Source organism: Callionymus lyra, chromosome 1, assembly GCF_982586985.1.
Source record: "Callionymus lyra chromosome 1, fCalLyr1.hap1.1, whole genome shotgun sequence".
Taxonomy (NCBI): Eukaryota; Metazoa; Chordata; class Actinopteri; order Syngnathiformes; family Callionymidae; genus Callionymus; species Callionymus lyra.
Genome location: NC_141818.1, coordinates 12,329,345 through 12,349,186, shown reverse-complemented (window position 1 = coordinate 12,349,186; position 19,842 = coordinate 12,329,345). Strand labels below are relative to the sequence as shown.

General features: G+C 35.7%; 1 protein-coding gene and 12 non-coding genes across 13 annotated transcripts; 9 read left to right on the top strand and 4 right to left on the bottom strand.

Moving 5' to 3' along the window:
- Positions 1–226: 226 nt before the first annotated feature.
- Positions 227–2,052, bottom strand: cenph (centromere protein H). The gene is made up of 10 exons (XM_087801902.1): positions 1,935–2,052; positions 1,463–1,588; positions 1,334–1,389; positions 1,194–1,239; positions 1,061–1,129; positions 936–992; positions 813–867; positions 694–745; positions 472–632; positions 227–396 (listed from the first exon to the last, which is right to left on the bottom strand). Exons 2-10 carry the CDS (start codon positions 1,579–1,581, stop codon positions 304–306), a joined length of 708 nt encoding a protein of 235 aa, XP_087658028.1. The 5' UTR covers positions 1,582–1,588; positions 1,935–2,052; the 3' UTR covers positions 227–303.
- Positions 2,053–2,265: 213 nt separating this feature from the next.
- Positions 2,266–2,337, bottom strand: trnaq-uug (transfer RNA glutamine (anticodon UUG)). Its single transcript has one exon. It is a non-coding gene; the product is annotated as a tRNA-Gln (tRNA).
- A 552-nt stretch (positions 2,338–2,889) lies between these two features.
- On the top strand, positions 2,890–2,961 carry trnaq-cug (transfer RNA glutamine (anticodon CUG)). The gene has a single exon. It is a non-coding gene; the product is annotated as a tRNA-Gln (tRNA).
- A 1,502-nt stretch (positions 2,962–4,463) lies between these two features.
- On the top strand, positions 4,464–4,535 carry trnaq-cug (transfer RNA glutamine (anticodon CUG)). The gene has a single exon. It is a non-coding gene; the product is annotated as a tRNA-Gln (tRNA).
- A 1,478-nt stretch (positions 4,536–6,013) lies between these two features.
- Positions 6,014–6,085, top strand: trnaq-cug (transfer RNA glutamine (anticodon CUG)). The gene has a single exon. It is a non-coding gene; the product is annotated as a tRNA-Gln (tRNA).
- A 670-nt stretch (positions 6,086–6,755) lies between these two features.
- On the top strand, positions 6,756–6,827 carry trnaq-cug (transfer RNA glutamine (anticodon CUG)). The gene has a single exon. It is a non-coding gene; the product is annotated as a tRNA-Gln (tRNA).
- A 1,844-nt stretch (positions 6,828–8,671) lies between these two features.
- On the top strand, positions 8,672–8,743 carry trnaq-cug (transfer RNA glutamine (anticodon CUG)). Its single transcript has one exon. It is a non-coding gene; the product is annotated as a tRNA-Gln (tRNA).
- A 1,015-nt stretch (positions 8,744–9,758) lies between these two features.
- trnaq-cug (transfer RNA glutamine (anticodon CUG)) lies at positions 9,759–9,830 on the top strand. Its single transcript has one exon. It is a non-coding gene; the product is annotated as a tRNA-Gln (tRNA).
- Positions 9,831–13,851: 4,021 nt separating this feature from the next.
- trnaq-cug (transfer RNA glutamine (anticodon CUG)) lies at positions 13,852–13,923 on the top strand. The gene has a single exon. It is a non-coding gene; the product is annotated as a tRNA-Gln (tRNA).
- Positions 13,924–14,656: 733 nt separating this feature from the next.
- trnaq-uug (transfer RNA glutamine (anticodon UUG)) lies at positions 14,657–14,728 on the top strand. The gene has a single exon. It is a non-coding gene; the product is annotated as a tRNA-Gln (tRNA).
- Positions 14,729–15,246: 518 nt separating this feature from the next.
- On the bottom strand, positions 15,247–15,318 carry trnaq-uug (transfer RNA glutamine (anticodon UUG)). The gene has a single exon. It is a non-coding gene; the product is annotated as a tRNA-Gln (tRNA).
- Positions 15,319–16,155: 837 nt separating this feature from the next.
- On the bottom strand, positions 16,156–16,227 carry trnaq-cug (transfer RNA glutamine (anticodon CUG)). The gene has a single exon. It is a non-coding gene; the product is annotated as a tRNA-Gln (tRNA).
- Positions 16,228–18,958: 2,731 nt separating this feature from the next.
- On the top strand, positions 18,959–19,030 carry trnaq-cug (transfer RNA glutamine (anticodon CUG)). Its single transcript has one exon. It is a non-coding gene; the product is annotated as a tRNA-Gln (tRNA).
- Positions 19,031–19,842: the final 812 nt, after the last annotated feature.

Sequence of the window (19,842 nt, the reverse complement as noted above, 5' to 3'; positions counted from 1 at the left end):
AAAGTCTGTTTTTTAAATTCATATTTTGATAAATATATACGTTTTTTCTAAATTGAAAGCTTTTTTTGTTTAGGTATTTAATTGGTGTTAATAAAGGTGGATCAGGAAATATTCCAGAGCCTTGAAAAGAATGTGTAAAATGTATCATGTTTGACATTTTTTACTTTTCAAACTCATCATTAAACAGAAGAAAACGTTTTGTGTGACATAATTTTATTACATTTGTTGTTGTTTTTTACATTAAAATAAGCTTTTGAATACATAAAAATCATATTAAAACACATGGGAACACTGATGAACACCTCAGTCAGAAATAGGAAAATCCTCCAGCGTCAAGGCGATGTCACGAAGAGCAGGATCATCCATCCAGTTGACTTTACAGGCCATGAGGATCCCCTGGACACAATAACCCATCAATATGCTGGACTCATGTTTAAATCAATCATCCTGATCCAGAATCTTTTATCTCACCCTCAAAATGTTCTGGGTTATGATGACCACCTTCTTGAATTTCTCCAGGTTGGACTGAGCTTTCTCCATAGGAGCTTTGTACTTCTCCGACTCAGGGTTCTCGTTGTTGGACATCACCTTCTTGATCTCCTTCATCTTCTCATTGGTGAGTCTCTTCAGCTCTGCCATTAGAAACGTAGTTGAGAAATCAACATGTAGAGTTGTATTTTATGTTCATCTTACCGTGTCGTTGTTTCTGAACATCTGTTATTTCATCTTGCAGAACTCTTGACTCCTATCAGAGATGAACATCAAGTTTTGACTGACTTTGTTCACACATTAGAAGATGGTGAGAAACTTACCATCTGAAGCTGTTTAATGCGTGAACACAAGGCCATGCAGCGTTCTTTCAGCTCGCTGAGGAAATCAAATACAATTTGATCTATCAAGTTATCAATCAAGTACAAGTAACCATTTTGAATTACTTTGTCTCTGAGTCATCATCCTTCAGACTTTCTTCTATAGCGTGCCACATCTGCATTCTGGAAGGCATACATTAGAAACACAACTTCCCACAGATCAAGAGCGACTTCATTCTGCAGTGATCTACCGGTGTAGCGCCAAGGTGCCGTTGAAGTGCGTGGTTTTGATTCGTTCCAGCTCGGTCATGTAATCTGGTCTGGAAGTAAAACACATTATCAACGGTGTAAAAATAATAGTTAGAATAAAATAATGCAGCTTACAACTCTCTGTCGGGTCCAGGGGAGCCACACGAGGGTTGACTCTTCTCTGGAGCGATCAGACAAACCACAATAACACGTTAAAAAACTTTTTTTACGTCAATATTAGCTTTGTCACATGTGTTTGTACACACTTTACTGACCTGTATTCAAGTGCACAGTCATCTCAAAACACTGGTTGGACATTTGCTGCTTTATTCTAGACAAAAAAGTAAAAAAATCAACTGTTATTTAAGGAGAATAATACACAACTATTAGCTCATGAATGCTACCTCAACATGTCTTTGGCGACAGTGGGTTTCTTCGTGGATGCATCTTCTGGGTCGTCGCTTAGGTCCGGCCCCTCCACCACGTTTTTGAGGTGAACCATGTCTTGAAGTTCGTGATCCATCACAGATCTGTGCAGAGACAGGAGTGAAGATATGAAACAGAAAAGTTCATCACAGAGCACATGAATAGACAATATACAAACTATTTATAGTCATCAACGAACTTGTTTTTGTAATCAGGAAGGACATTTATTTAAACGTATAAACTTAACACTGCAACTAAATAGGTCTTAAAAATACAAAATAAACTGGAAGTAACGCGTAAATATCTTTCTTATTGAAAGCACAAACATGCATGAAAGCAGCTAGTTTGTGTGTGAAAAGTGAATTTGAATAGTTTTTGTGAGCATCCTTCCGTAAACATTACAACTGTGCTGATGCCTTCATCTATTTGAAGGCTTTTTAAAACACTTACCTTTTGAAAATAGCTAACGACTGCGATACAAATCCAACAACTGGTTTTGAAGTTGAATAAATATGTTTGTGGGACGAATAAACTATCTTTTAACTTCAATTTCTCCTCAAACGTACGACTAGACAGTCAAACCCCCGCCAGGAAGTGACGTATGTACTCACTGTTCTTCACTTTCCGCTGTGACGAGTCTAGCGCCACCTGCTGTATTGGAGCGCTTACAGGAAAAAAAAAAAAGTTTTCTTCAGATTATTAAAACATCGATGAAGAGGAATTAAAGTTGTTTAACATCGAAAAAGACACCTAAAGAGAGGTAGGGGCGCAAAATGAGGAGAGGTTCTACCGAGATTTGAACTCGGATCGCTGGATTCAAAGTCCAGAGTGCTAACCATTACACCATAGAACCACGTCAACAGCTGATCCAGGTGTGATGAAGATCCACGAACCTGTTTCTACTATAAATGAATAATGAATGAATTATGAATAAACTATAATTGAATTAAGAATGAATTATGAATGAATCATGAATTAAGAATGAATGATCTACTTAACATGGAGTTAAAACGTATAAACTACAACACATGATTAACTTTACTTGAGTAAACACATTTAAAATCATGTTGCTAAATGAAAATAAAGATCATTTGATATTGTTTGTATGTTTTTATTGAGAGAGTTTCTCTGTAGCCTTGTTGACTGTCAATCATGCACCAAAGAAACAAAGTTTCTACCGAGATTTAAACAGTCAGTAAATAATAAATAGTCTGTCACGTGACTCCCCCCCGATATCTGACAGACACTGGTCAGCTGATGTGATGGTAGTACAGCGAGTGTGACGTCATGCCATGCAATTGTGAGTAAATGATACTTTAAACAATTAATATTTTCATTATCATTTAATACACGTAATATAAGCAGACGTCATGAGTCTCATACCTACGTGACTGCTGTGCTATTAGGTTCTATGGTGTAATGGTTAGCACTCAGGACTCTGAATCCTGCGATCCGAGTTCAAGTCTCGGTAGGACCTTCTTTTATTCTTCAATTATTTTTGGCCAAAACATCTTTATATTGAAGTAAATTTTAAAAATGAATAATAAATGGACCGTTTTATCGCAATCTTAACCGCGCCAGTTTTTTTTTAATCCAACTTTTTTTTTTTAATATCTAAATTAGTTAGTTTGTCAAGTAAGTTACATACAATAAAAGTAGGTTCTACCGAGATTTATCACATGACAAATAGCAAATACTCTTAAAATGAGGTGCATTTGTTTGTGTTTTAAATAAATACAAACTGTTTTCTTTGATTCAAATAATCCTTTTTTTAAAAATGTTTCAGCATATTATGTTGTGTAAGTTAGTCTTAGTTATTCAATACAAAAAAGTTGCTTTAATTAATTAAAGTGTTCAAACCCTAAAAATATTGTTTTTTAAATTAACCTCTTTTTTTTTTTTAGATTAAAAACATATTTTAAGTAACTTTGTTCTGTTGATTGATCAACTAAATGAATGAAATGTACTCAAAAATAAGATGCATTTTTAATTCAATAGTTCAGACTTATGACCCACATAGAGTCACATGACTTTATTGTAGTTTACTTATGTAACTTACTTGATGAACTAATTAAGAACAGACTCAAGAATGGAGGATCTCTCGCTTTTAAATTACAAAAATGTTGCTGCATATCAGCTTTTGTTGAAAGTATTATTTTTGCAAGATACAAGGTATTTGATGAACTGGTACTTCAAAACATCCTCCAAATAGTTTGAACACTTTTTTCTCTTCTTTCAATTGAAAACCTGTTACTATTTTACTTTTTAGTGTTCGTGTCAGGAGATGTCTGTCTGAGTTATTCAATCACAAAAAAGTTGCTTCAATTTAAAATAAAAAAGTTTTCAAAACTCTCTTATTTATATGAACCTGTTTTTTTTCTAATCAAAACCTTTAATTCAAATATTTGTTGATTGATTTATATATGTTTTCAATTGACTAATAAAGACACAAATGGTCCTGATTTTGACTGTATTTGTTAGATTATATTGTTTGGATTTAATAAAGTGAACTAATGAGATCATGTGATACAAAAGATGTCATGTGACTCATACCTACGTTCCTCTACATCAGTGATTCCCAACCTGTGGGCCGCGAAGGTATTGCAAGTGGGCCGCAAAATCGTTTCCTTTCCTTTCTGGGAGGATGGATGTAATTATATAAAAATATCATGAATGAATTGTGAATGAATTATGAATGAATTTTGAATTAAGAATGAATGATCTACTTGACATAGAGAAGTTAAAATGTATAAATTACAACACATGATTCATTTTACTTGAGTAAATACATTTAAAAACGTGTTGCTAAATGAAAATAAATATAATTTCATATTGTTTGTATGTTTTAAATGAGAGAGTTTCTCTGTAGCCTTGTTGACTGTCAGTCATGGACCAAAGAAACAAAGTTTCTACCGAGATTTAGTCAATAATATAAACAGATGTCATGTGACTCAAACCCACGTGACTGCTGTGCTATCAGGTTCTATGGTGTAATGGTTAGCACTCAGGACTCTGAATCCTGCGATCCGAGTTCAAGTCTCGGTAGGACCTTCTTTTATTTTCGAATCATTTTTGGCCAAAACATCTTTATATTAAAGTAACTTTAAAAAATGTATAATAAAGAGAATACCTTCATAAATGGAAAGTTTTATCACAATCTTTACAGTAAGTAAGTAAGTAATCCAACTTTGTTTTGTTTTATATCTAAATTAGTTATTTTGTCAAGTAAGTTACAGAAAATAAATGAAGGTTCTAACGAGATTTATAACATGACAAATAGCAAATACTCTTAAAATGAGGTGCATTTGTTCGTGTTTTAAAGAAATACAAACTGTTTTCTTTGATTCAAATAATCTTTTTTTTTTAATGTGTCAGCATAGATGTTGTGTGAGTCTTAGTTATTCAATACAAAAAAAGTTGTTTTAATTTTTTTTCAAGTGTTCAAACCCTAAAAATATTGTTTTTTAAATTAACCTTTTTTTTTTAGATTGAAAACATATTTTAAGTAACTTTGTTCTGTTGATTGATCAACAAAATAAATATAATCTACTCGAAAATAAGCTGCATTTTTAATACTACAGTTCAGACTTATGACCCACATAGAGTCACATGACTTTATTGTAGTTTATTTATGAAACTTACTTGACAAACTAACCAATTAAGAACAGACTCAAGGATGGAGGATCTCTCTTTATTCAATTTCAAAAATGTTGCTGCATGTCAGTTTTTATTGAAAGTATTATTTTTGAAGATACAAGGTATTTGATGAACTGGTACTTCAAAACATCCTCCAAAAATGTTTGAACACTTTTTTCTCTTCTTTTAATTGAAAACCTGTTACTTTTTTACTTTATACTGTTCGTGTCAGGAGATGTCTGTCTGAGTTATTCAATCACAAAAAAAGTTGCTTCAATTTGAAATAAAAAAGTTTTTAAAACGCTCTTATTTATATGAACCTGTTTTTTTTCTAATCAAAACCTTTAATTCAAGTATTTTTGATTGATTTATATACTGTATGTTTTCAATTGAATAATAAAGACACAAATGTACCTAATTTTGATAATAAAGTGAACTAATGAGATCATGTGATACAAAAGATGTCATGTGACTCATAACCTACGTTCCTCTACATCAGTGATTCCCAACCTGTGGTCCACGAAGGTATTGCAAGTGGGCCGCAAAATCGTTTCCTTTCCTTTGTGGGAGGATGGATGTAAGTATATAAAAATATCATGAATGAATTATGAATGAATTATGAGTTAAGAATGAATGATCTACTTGACATATAGAAGCTAAAACGTATAAAGTTCAACACATGATTAACTTTACTTGAGTAAATACATTTAAAAACGTGTTGCTAAATGAAAATAAAGATAATTTGATATTGTTTGTATGTTTTAAATGAGAGAGTTTCTCTGTGGCCTTGTTGACTGTCAATCATGCACCAAAGAAACAGTTTCTACCGAGATTTAGTCAATAATATAAGCAGATGTCATGTGACTCATACCCACGTGACTGCTGTGCTATCAGGTTCTATGGTGTAATGGTTAGCACTCAGGACTCTGAATCCTGCGATCCGAGTTCAAATCTCGGTAGGACCTTCTTTTATTTTCGAATCATTTTTGGCCAAGACATCTTTATATTAAAGTAACTTTAAAAAATAAATAATAAAGAGAATACCTTCATAAATGGACAGTTTTATCACAATCTTTACGGTGCCAGTTTTTTTTAATCCAACTTTGTTTTGTTTTATATCTAAATTAGTTATTTTGTCAAGTAAGTTACAGAAAATAAATGAAGGTTCTAACAAGATTTATCACATGACAAATGGCAAATACTCTTAAAATGAGGTGCATTTGTTTGTGTTTTAAAGAAATACAAACAGTTTTCGTTGATTCAAATAATCTTCTTTTTTTTAATGTGTCAGCATAGATGTTGTGTGAGTCTTAGTTATTCAATACAAAAAAAGTTGTTTTAATTTTTTTTCAAGTGTTCAAACCCTAAACATATTGTTTTTTAAATTAACCTTTTTTTTTTAGATTGAAAACATATTTTAAGTAACTTTGTTCTGTTGATTGATCAACAAAATAAATATAATCTACTCGAAAATAAGATGCATTTTTAATACTTAATACTTAATACTTTACTACAGTTTCTCTGTAGCCTTGTTGAATGTCAATCATGCACCAAAGAAACAGTTTCTACCGAGATTTAGTCAATAATATAAACAGATGTCATGTGACTCATACCCACGTGACTGCTGTGCTATCAGGTTCTATGGTGTAATGGTTAGCACTCAGGACTCTGAATCCTGCGATCCGAGTTCAAGTCTCGGTAGGACCTTCTTTTATTTTCGAATCATTTTTGGCCAAAACATCTTTATATTAAAGTAACTTTAAAAAATAAATAATAAAGAGAATACCTTCATAAATGGACAGTTTTATCACAATCTTTACGGTGCCAGTTTTTTTTTAATCCAACTTAGTTTTGTTTTATATCTAAATTAGTTAGTTTGTCAAGTAAGTTACAGAAAATAAATGAAGTTTCTAACAAGATTTATCACATGACAAATGGCAAATACTCTTAAAATGAGGTGCATTTGTTCGTGTTTTAAAGAAATACAAACTGTTTTCTTTGATTTAAATCTTTTTTTTAATGTGTCAGCATATTATGTTGTGTGAGTCTTAGTTATTCAATACAAAAAAGTTGTTTTAATTCATTATTTTAAGTGTTCAAACCCTAAAAATATTTTTTTTGAAATTAACATATTTTTTTTTAGAATGAAAACATATTTTAAGTAACTTTGTTATATTGATTGATCAACTGAATGAATAAAATATACTCAAAAATAAGATGCATTTTTAATTCAATAGTTCAGATTTATGACCCACATAGAGTCACATGACTTTATTGTAGAATTGAAGATCAAACCATCATTTTTAATATGAATAATAATCTCAAACAAATATGAATAGATTTGAGACTCTACTCATAAACCACTGTATTCGAAAGCTTCATATGCATCTTATATTGTGTTGGTTGTGAGTTGAAAAACTAAACAGTACAATGAGGGAAAAATAAAAGTATTTGATGATCAAATCTCGGTAGAACCTTCATTTGTTTTTATTTTTATTTTATGACATACAAGCTCAGATCCACGTAAAGAAATGTGGGCTTTTGTCCAGAGCTCGGCCTGTAGAACCAAAACTAGATCTATGAAGATGTTGATGTACCAGCTCAGCAGGTTTACTTTACTCTCACTTAGGAGGTTTTTAGTTGTTCCAGGGTTTCATGGTTTTCAATCTGGACTCTGAATTCCAAGATAAATAATAAATAATATTGGTGGTCTTTACTGTAACCAGATACTGGTTATCTAGATAGAAAATACGTTCACTGCTGTGTTTTCTGTGCAATGACAATAAAAGAAAGTCTAAAGTCAAGTCTAATTTGTTTTGATACACACCCAACACTTCATCAGTCAGGTTCTAATGGTTAGCACTCTGGACTTTGAATCCAGTGATCCGAGTTCAAATCTCGGTAGAACCTTCTATTATTTTCTACTTTTTGGCCAAAACATCTTTATATTTAAGTAACTTTTAAAAATGAATAATAAAGAAAACACCTTCATAAATTCACCAGTATATCAAAATCTTTCCAGCACCAGTGTTTTTTATCCATTCTTGTTTCTTTTTAATATCTAAATTAGTTATTTTCTCAAGTGTGTTTCATAAAATAAGAGTCCAGAGTGCTAAACATTACACCATAGAACCTGCAGAAGACAAATGTAGGTAAGAGTCACATGACATCTTCTTATATCACGTGACAAATAGCAAATGCTCTAAAAATGAGGTGCATTTGTTTGTGTTTTTAAAAAAATACAAACTTTTTTCTTTGATTAAAATAATCTTTTTTTTTTAAAGTGCATATTATGTGTGTTGTGTAAGTGTGTCTTAGTTACTCAATACAAAAAAAGTTGCTTTAATTAAAAGAAAAAGTGTTCAATTCCTAAAAAAAAACTTTTTTTAATGAACCTATTTTTTTTAAGAACGATAAAATATTTTAAGCAACTGTTTTCTGTCGGTTGATCAACAAAATAAATAAAATCTACTTAAAAAATAAGCTGCATTTGCAGTTAAATAGTTCAGACTTATGACCCACATAGTCACATGACTTTATTGTAGAATTCAGGTTCTATGGTGTAATGGATGTCACTCTGGACTCTGAATCCAGCGATCTGAGTTCAAATCTCGGTAGAACCTTCATTTAATTATAAAACTTGACAAACTAACTTAGATCAACGTCAAGAAATGTGGGCTTTTGTCCAGAGCTCGGCCTGTAGGACCAAAACTAGATCTATGAAGATGTTCATGTACCAGCTCAGCAGCTTTTCTTTACTCTCACTTTGGAGGTTTTTAGTTGTTCCAGGGTTTCATGGTTTTCAATCTGGACTCTGAATTCCAAGATAAATAATAAATAATCTCGGTGGATCCTTTGCTTCTTTATTGTTATCAGATACTGGTTATCTAGATAGAAAATACTTTAATCAAGTTAATGAAAAAAAATCACACACTTAATGTCAGGACATGTCTGTCTTAGTTATTCAATCCAAAAAAGTTGCTTTAATTTAAAATAAAAAACTCTTCAAAACTCTCTCTTTTTTAAATGAAGCTATTTTTTTCTAATCAAAACCTTTAATTCTAATATTTTTGATTGATTTATATATATTTTTAATTGAATAATAATGACACGAATGTACCTCATTTTGACTGTATTTGTTATTATATTGTTTGTATTTAATAAAGTTAACCAATGAGATCATGTGATACAAGAAGATGTCATGTGACTCATAACCTACGTTATTCTACATCAGTGATTCCCTACCTGTGGGCGAAAGTATTTCAAGTGGGCCGCAAAATCATTTCCTTTCCTTTGTGGGAGGATGGATGTAATTATATAAAAATAAAAACACATAATATACACATAATAATGTTTTTTAAAACTCGTTAAGTTTAAAAGGGTATTAAACATTTTCAAATATTCTTTTCATTATATTATTTTTCCTTCGAGTATGTGGTGTTGCAACATGTTACAGACGCGGTGTTAGTGACTGTGGAGCTTCCAATATGTTTCTCCTTATGTATTTCAGTCCTTTATGTTCAATCTTCAATAAAAAAAATGCTCTGAGAACGCATTATAATGCCTTCGTATTTATGGGGTCGGAGGTGGGCCGCAAAATTTTTGACACTTAAAAGTGGGCCCTAAGTTGATCAGTCAGGTTCTATGGTGTAATGGTTATCACTCTGGACTCTGAATCCAGCGATCCGAGTTCAAATCTCGGTAGAACCTTCATTTGTCACCTGGTCATCAGGCTAGAAAAACAGGCCTACCTTCAGAAGATCCAGGGTTTCTTCCAAGACCCCAGCAACACCGGACCACTATGGGGGCATCATCTTTTTTTGAGGGCAACAATACCATCACTGATAACAATGCCAGACCTCCACCCTTCTAAGATGACATCAGCTTCCTCAATGAGCTCAACAGTATTTTGGTAGATTTGAAGCTATGAACAACAACCCTGCGAGGAAAGCCACCCAGACGAACAGACCCTCGAAACCACTGCTGTACAGAGAGTCCTGAGGAAAGTTAATGCACGGGAAGCTTCAGGCCCTGATAACATCCCAGGACGGCTGATCAAGGAAAGCGCAGACCAACTGGCCTGTGGTCTCACTGACATCTACAACACGTCACTGACATCTACAACACGTCACTGACATCTACAACACGTCACTGACATCTACAACACGTCACTGACATCTACAACACGTCACTGACATCTACAACAAGTCACTGACATCTACAACACGTCACTGACATCTACAACACGTCACTGACATCTACAACACGTCACTGACATCTATAACACGTCACTGACATCTACAACACGTCACTGACATCTACAACACGTCACTGACATCTACAACACGTCACTGACATCTACAACAAGTCACTGACATCTACAACACGTCACTGACATCTACAACACGTCACTGACATCTACAACAAGTCACTGACATCTACAACACGTCACTGACATCTACAACACGTCACTGACATCTACAACACGTCACTGACATCTACAACACGTAACTTACATCTACAACACGTCACTGACATGTACAACACGTCACTGACATCTACAACACGTCACTGACATCTACAACACGTCACTGACATCTACAACAAGTCACTGACATCTACAACACGTCACTGACATCTATAACACGTCACTGACATCTACAACACGTCACTGACATCTATAACACGTCACTGACATCTACAACACGTCACTGACATCTACAACACGTCACTGACATCTACAACACGTCACTGACATCTACAACACGTCACTGACATCTACAACACGTCACTGACATCTACAACACGTCACTGACATCTACAACAAGTCACTGACATCTACAACACGTCACTGACATCTATAACACGTCACTGACATCTACAACACGTCACTGACATCTATAACACGTCACTGACATCTACAACACGTCACTGACATCTACAACACGTCACTGACATCTACAACACGTCACTGACATCTACAACACGTCACTGACATCTACAACACGTCACTGACATCTACAACACGTCACTGACATCTACAACAAGTCACTGACATCTACAACACGTCACTGACATCTACAACACGTCACTGACATCTATAACACGTCACTGACATCTATAACACGTCACTGACATCTACAACACGTCACTGACATCTATAACACGTCACTGACATCTACAACACGTCACTGACATCTATAACACGTCACTGACATCTACAACACGTCACTGACATCTACAACACGTCACTGACATCTATAACACGTCACTGACATCTATAACACGTCACTGACATCTATAACACGTCACTGACGTCTACAACACGTCACTGACATCTACAACACGTCACTGACATCTACAACACGTCACTGACATCTATAACACGTCACTGACATCTATAACACGTCACTGACATCTATAACACGTCACTGACATCTACAACACTTCACTGACATCTATAACACGTCACTGACATCTACAACACGTCACTGACATCTACAACACGTCACTGACATCTATAACACGTCACTGACATCTACAACATGTCACTGACATCTACAACACGTCACTGACATCTATAACACGTCACTGACATCTATAACACGTCACTGACATCTACAACATGTCACTGACATCTACAACACGTCACTGACATCTACAACACGTCACTGACATCTATAACACGTCACTGACATCTATAACACGTCACTGACATCTACAACACGTCACTGACATCTACAACACGTCACTGACATCTATAACACGTCACTGACATCTACAACACGTCACTGACATCTACAACACGTCACAGACATCTATAACACGTCACTGACATCTACAACACGTCACTGACATCTATAACACGTCACAGACATCTATAACACGTCACTGACATCTACAACACGTCACTGACATCTATAACACGTCACTGACATCTATAACACGTCACTGACATCTACAACACGTCACTGACATCTATAACACGTCACTGACATCTACAACACGTCACTGACATCTATAACACGTCACTGACATCTATAACACGTCACTGACATCTATAACACGTCACTGACATCTACAACACGTCACTGAAATCTATAACACGTCACTGACATCTATAACACGTCACTGACATCTATAACACGTCACTGACATCTACAACACGTCACTGACATCTACAACACGTCACTGACATCTACAACACGTCACTGACATCTACAACACGTCACTGACATCTACAACACGTCACTGACATCTATAACACGTCACTGACATCTACAACACGTCACTGACATCTACAACACGTCACTGACATCTACAACACGTCACAGACATCTATAACACGTCACTGACATCTACAACACGTCACTGACATCTACAACACGTCACTGACATCTATAACACGTCACAGACATCTATAACACGTCACTGACATCTATAACACGTCACTGACATCTATAACACGTCACTGACATCTACAACACGTCACTGACATCTACAACACGTCACTGACATCTACAACACGTCACTGACATCTACAACACGTCACTGACATCTACAACACGTCACTGACATCTATAACACGTCACTGACATCTACAACACGTCACTGACATCTACAACACGTCACTGACATCTACAACACGTCACAGACATCTATAACACGTCACTGACATCTACAACACGTCACTGACATCTACAACATGTCACTGACATCTATAACACGTCACAGACATCTATAACACGTCATTGACATCTACAACACGTCACTGACATCTACAACACGTCACAGACATCTATAACACGTCACTGACATCTACAACACGTCACTGACATCTACAACACGTCACTGACATCTATAACACGTCACTGACATCTACAACACGTCACAGACATCTATAACACGTCACTGACATCTACAACACGTCACTGACATCTATAACACGTCACAGACATCTATAACACGTCACTGACATCTACAACACGTCACTGACATCTACAACACGTCACAGACATCTATAACACGTCACTGACATCTACAACACGTCACTGACATCTACAACACGTCACTGACATCTATAACACGTCACTGACAACTACAACACGTCACTGACATCTATAACACGTCACTGACATCTACAACACGTCACTGACATCTATAACACGTCACTGACAACTACAACACGTCACTGACATCTACAACACGTCACTGACATCTACAACACGTCACTGACATCTACAACACGTCACTGACATCTACAACACGTCACTGACATCTACAACACGTCACTGACATCTACAACACGTCACTGACATCTACAACACGTCACTGATCCAGGATATTGTCCCTGCATGCTTTAAGTCTGCCTCGATCATCCCAGTGCCCAAGAAACCAACCATCACGTGCCTTAATGACTTTCGTCCGATTGCACTAACAAGGACCATCATGAAGTACTTCGAACGGGTGGTTAAGGACCACATCCTCTCTGTACTGCCCAAATCTTTTATTTTTAACTTATTAATATTTATATTTATACTTTTTATATATACATTCATTCTGCTGTGTTTTTGTATGTACATTCATTCTGCTGTGTTTTTAGCGGTTGCCAAGCAACGACATTTCGTTGCCAGTTTCACTGCTGTGTTTTCTGTGCAATGACAATAAAAGAAAGTCTAGTCTAATTTGTTTAATAAAAATTACTTAATACACTCCCAATATGTCATCAACAGGTTCTATGGTGTAATGGTTAGCACTCTGGACTCTGAATCCAGCGATCCGAGTTCAAATCTCGGTAGAACCTTCATTTATTTATGAAATTACTTGACAAACTAACTCAGATCCACATCAAGAAATGTGAGCTTTTGTCCAGATCTCGGCCTGTAGATCCAAAACTAGATCTATGAAGATGTTCATGTACCAGCTCAGCAGGTTCTTTAATCTCAATTAGGAGGTTTTTAGTTGTTCCAGGGTTTCATGGTTTTCAATCTGGACTCTGAATTCCAAGATAAATAATAAATAATCTCGGTGGAACCTTTGCTTCTTTACTGTAACAATATACTGGTTATCCAGATAGAAAATACTTCAATCAACTTTAAGAAATAAAATCACAATAAGACTTAAAAAGCAATGTATTTACTAAACACATTTATTGATACATTTATTTTTTTGTGCCTTGTGTCAGTTCTTTGTTTTGTGCAGCTTGTGCCCCCCACTCTATGAAGGAATGTGACCAACTAACCCTCGCCAGGAAAAACCACTGAGTCAGGAAACATAACAGCTGATGGTTGGAGGTGTAACAGTTAGAACTCTGGACTCCAGTGACCAAACCAGAAATGTTGCTTCAATTTCAAAAGAAAAAGGTGTTAAAACACTTTCTGTAAATTGAAATTATTTTTTAATGAAGTCATTTATTTCTAACCCAAAAACCTTTGGATTAAAACATTTTTTGAAGCAGTTTTTTAAATCAAATCATGAATCATTTTGAGTGAATCATATATATCATGAGTCTTACCTATGTTTCCATCTGTCAATCAGGTTCTATGGTGTAATGGTTAGCACTCTGGACTTTGAATCCAGCGATCCGAGTTCAAATCTCGGTAGAACCTTCATCTATATATGAAACATCGTTGAATAACAGACACAAGGGTGCAGGATCTCTCTCTATTCAATAACAAAAATGCTCCTGTAAGTTGATGTTATTTTTGAATGAAGCAATTTTGTTTTATTGAAAATAATTTTAGCTTTAATTTTTTTTATGGTAGCACATTTTTAGACTGAAACCAAAGTTTTTTTAAAAACACAAATTGACCTATTTTAAGTGCATTTATTATTATATTGTTTGAGATTAGAGATTTTAAACTTCCCTTAAAAATTGACCAATGAAATCACGTGATAAAAGAAGATGTCATGTGACCCATACCTACGTTCTTCTACATCAACAGGTTCTATGGTGTAATGGTTATCACTCTGGACTCTCAATCCTGTGATCCTTAGTTCAAATCTTAGAAGAACCTTCATTTATTTATGAAACTGTAACTTTTGTAATTGAATAGAGAGAGATCCTCCATCATTGAGTCTTTTCTGAGTTGGTTAGTTCATCAAGTAAGTTTTGATAAATAAAAGAAGGTTCTACCGAGATTTGAACTCGGATCGCTGGATTCAAAGTACAGAGTGATAACCATTACACCATAGAACCTGATCGACATGCCAAGAACGTAGGTGCAGCTCATCACGTGAGATTATTGGTCAATTTTAAGGGGAAGTTTGAAATCTCTAATCTTAAATTACATAATAATAAATACACTTGACAAGTTGGAAGTGTACGAGTCACATGACATCTTCTTGTATCACGTGACGTCATTGGTCAACTTTTCAGTTCAAAATCAAGTCCAAACAATAAACCAACAAATGCACTTAAAAAAAGGTGCATTTGTGTGTTTCTTTTAATCCAAACTGTTTAATTTGATAACAATAATATTTTCATGTTTGGGTCACATCATGTGTGTTGTGTAAATATCCTTTTAATGTTTAATTTTTCAACTTACAATCAACACAATATAAGATGCATATGAAGCTTTCTTCGCAGCAAGATTTGTGTAATTGAATAGAGATCCTCCATCCTTGAGTCTTTTCCGAGTTTGTTAGTTTGTGAAGGAAGTTTCATTAAACATATGAAGGTTTTACTGAGATTTGAACTCGGATCGCTGGATTCAGAGTCTAGAGTGATAACCTTTACACCATAGAACCTGATTGATGTAGAGAAACACAGGTAAGAGTCACATGACAGATGTTATCCACTCAAAATGATTCATGATTTGATTTAAAAAAGTGCTTCAACAAAAATGTTTAAATCCAAAAGTTGTTTTGATTCAAAATAAATGACTTCATTAAAAAATAATTTCAATTCGAAAAAGTCTTTTGACACCTTTTTTATTTTTAAATTGAAGTAACATTTCTGGTTTGATCACTGGAGTCCAGAGTTCTAACTGTTACACCTCGAACCATGAGCTGTCAAATGTTTCCTGACTGAAGAAGGTTCTACCGAGACTTGAACTCGGATCGCTGGATTCAGAGTCCAGAGTGATAACCATTACACCATAGAAGCTGAGCTGAATAATGGATGAATTTGGAATTAATAAAGTTAATCAATGAGATCATGCGATACAAAAGATGTCATGTGACTCATACCTACGTTCCTCTACATCAGTGATTCCCAATCTGTGGCCGAATGTATTCCAGGTGGGCCGCAAAATCGTTTCCTTTCCTTTGTGGGAGGATGGATGTAATTATATAAAAATAAAAATACACATAATAATCTTTTTTTCATTATATTGTTTTTACTTTGAGTATGTAGTGTTGCAACATGTTACAGACGCTGTGTTAGTGACTGTGGAGCTTCCAATATGTTTCTCTTTATTGATTTCAGTCCTTTATGTTCAATCTTTAATGAAAAAAATGCTCTGAGAACGCATTATAAAACCTTCGTATTTAGGGGGTCGGAGGTGGGCCGTATAGGTTTTTGACACTTAAAAGTGGTCCCTAAGTTGATAGTTCAGGTTCTATGGTGTAATGGTTAGCACTCTGGATTTGAATCCAGCGATCTGAGTTCAAATCTCGGTAGAACCTTCATTTGTCACCAGGTCATCAGGCTAGAAAAAAAACCATACATTTAGAAGATCCAAGGTTTCTTCAATGACCCCAGCAGACAACTGTGACAGGTCATCAAGACCATCACTGATAACAATGCCACACCTCCACCCTTCTAAGATGATATCAGCTTCCTCAATGAGCTCAACAGTATTTTTGGTAGATTTGAAGCTATGAACAACAACCCTGCGAGGAAAGCCACCCAGACGAACAGACCATCGAAACCACTGCTGTACAGAGTCCTGAGGAAAGTTAATGCACGGAAAGCTTCAGGCCCTGATAACGTCCCAGGACGGCTGATCAAGGAAAGCACAGACCAACTGGCCTGTGGCCTCACTGACATCTACAACAAGTCACTGACATCTACAACACGTCACTGACATCTACAACACGTCACTGACATCTACAACACGTCACTGACATCTACAACACGTCACTGACATCTACAACACGTCACTGACATCTACAACACGTCACTGACATCAACAACACGTCACTGACATCTATAACACGTCACTGACATCTACAACAAGTCACTGACATCTACAACACGTCACTGACATCTACAACACGTCACTGACATCTACAACACGTCACTGACATCTACAACACGTCACTGACATCAACAACACGTCACTGACATCTATAACACGTCACTGACATCTACAACACGTCACTGACATCTACAACACGTCACTGACATCTACAACACGTCACTGACATCTACAACAAGTCACTGACATCTACAACACGTCACTGACATCTATAACACGTCACTGACATCTATAACAAGTCACTGACATCTACAACACGTCACTGACATCTATAACACGTCACTGACATCTACAACACGTCACTGACATCTATAACACGTCACTGACATCTACAACACGTCACTGACATCTACAACACGTCACTGACATCTACAACACGTCACTGACATCTACAACACGTCACTGACATCTATAACACGTCACTGACATCTACAACACGTCACTGACATCTACAACACGTCACTGACATCTATAACACGTCACTGACATCTACAACACGTCACTGACATCTACAACACGTCACTGACATCTACAACACGTCACTGACATCTATAACACGTCACTGACATCTACAACACGTCACTGACATCTACAACACGTCACTGACATCTACAACACGTCACTGACATCTACAACACGTCACTGACATCTATAACACGTCACTGACATCTATAACACGTCACTGACATCTACAACACGTCACTGACATCTACAACACGTCACTGACATCTATAACACGTCACTGACATCTATAACACGTCACTGACATCTACAACACGTCACTGACATCTACAACACGTCACTGACATCTACAACACGTCACTGACATCTACAACACGTCACTGACATCTACAACACGTCACTGACATCTACAACACGTCACTGACATCTACAACACGTCACTGACATCTACAACACGTCACTGACATCTACAACACGTCACTGACATCTACAACACGTCACTGACATCTATAACACGTCACTGACATCTACAACACGTCACTGACATCTACAACACGTCACTGACATCTACAACACGTCACTGACATCTATAACACGTCACTGATCCAGGATATTGTCCCTGCATGCTTTAAGTCTGCCTCGATCATCCCAGTGCCCAAGAAATCAACCATCACGTGCCTTAATGACTTTCGTCCGATTGCACTAACAACGACCATGAAGTACTTCGAACGGGTGGTTAAGGACCACAATCTCTCTGTACTGCCCAAATCTTTTATTTTTAACTTATTAATATTTATATTTATACTTTTTATAAATACATTCATTCTGCTGTGTTTTATATATACATTCGTTCTGCTGTGTTTTTAGCGGTTGCCAAGCAACGGCATTTTGTTGCCAGTTTCACTGCTGTTGTCTGCGCAATGACAATAAAAGAAAGTCTAAAGTTTAATTTGTTTTATGAAACTTAGTTGATACACTTAACTATGGTGACTTCCCCCCAATATCTTACAGCCACTGGTCAGCTGATGTGATGGTAGTACAGCGAGTGTAAAGTCATGCAATGCAATTGTGAGCGAATGATACTTTAAACAATTAATATTTTCACAATCATTAAATACACATAATATAAGCAGATGTCATGTGACTCATACCTACGTGACTGCTGTGCTATCAGGTTCTATGGTGTAATGGTTAGCACTCAGGACTCTGAATCCTGCGATCCGAGTTCAAATCTCGGTAGAACCTTCTTTTATTTTCCAATAATTTTTGGCCAAGACATCTTAATATTGAAGTAACTTTTAAAAATGAATAAAAAAGGAAAATACCTTCACAAATGCACCACTATATCACAATCTTCCCAGCACCAGTGTTTTTTATCCATTCTTGTTTGTTTTTTAATATCTAAATTAGTTATTTTCTCAAGTGTGTTTCATAAAATAAGAGTCCAGAGTGCTAAACATTACACCATAGAACCTGCAGAAGACAAATGTAGGTAAGAGTCGCATGACATCTTCTTCACGTGACAAATAGCAAATGCACTAAAAATTATGTGCATTTGTTTGTTTTAAAAAAATACAAACTTTTCTTTGTTAACACTGGTTCTATGGTGTAATGGTTATCACTCTGGACTCTGTATCCAGCGATCCGAGTTTAAATCTCAGTAGAACCTTCATTTATTTATGAAACTTACTTGACAAACTAACTCAGATCCACATCAAGAAATGTGAGCTTTTGTCCAGATCTCGGCCTGTAGAACCAAAACTAGATCTATGAAGATGTTCATGTACCAGCTCAGCAGGTTTTTTTTTCTCTCATCTAGGAGGTTTTTAGTTGTTTTAGGGTTTCATGGTTTTCAATCTGGACTCTGAATTCCAGGAAAAATAATAACTAATGTTGGTGGATCCTTTGCTTCTTTACTGTAACTATATACTGGTTATCTAGATAGAAAATACTTCAATCAACTTTAAGAAATGAAACCACGAACACACTTACAAAACAGTGTATTTACTAAACACATTTATTGATGCATTTATTTGTTTGTGCCTTGTGTCAGTTCT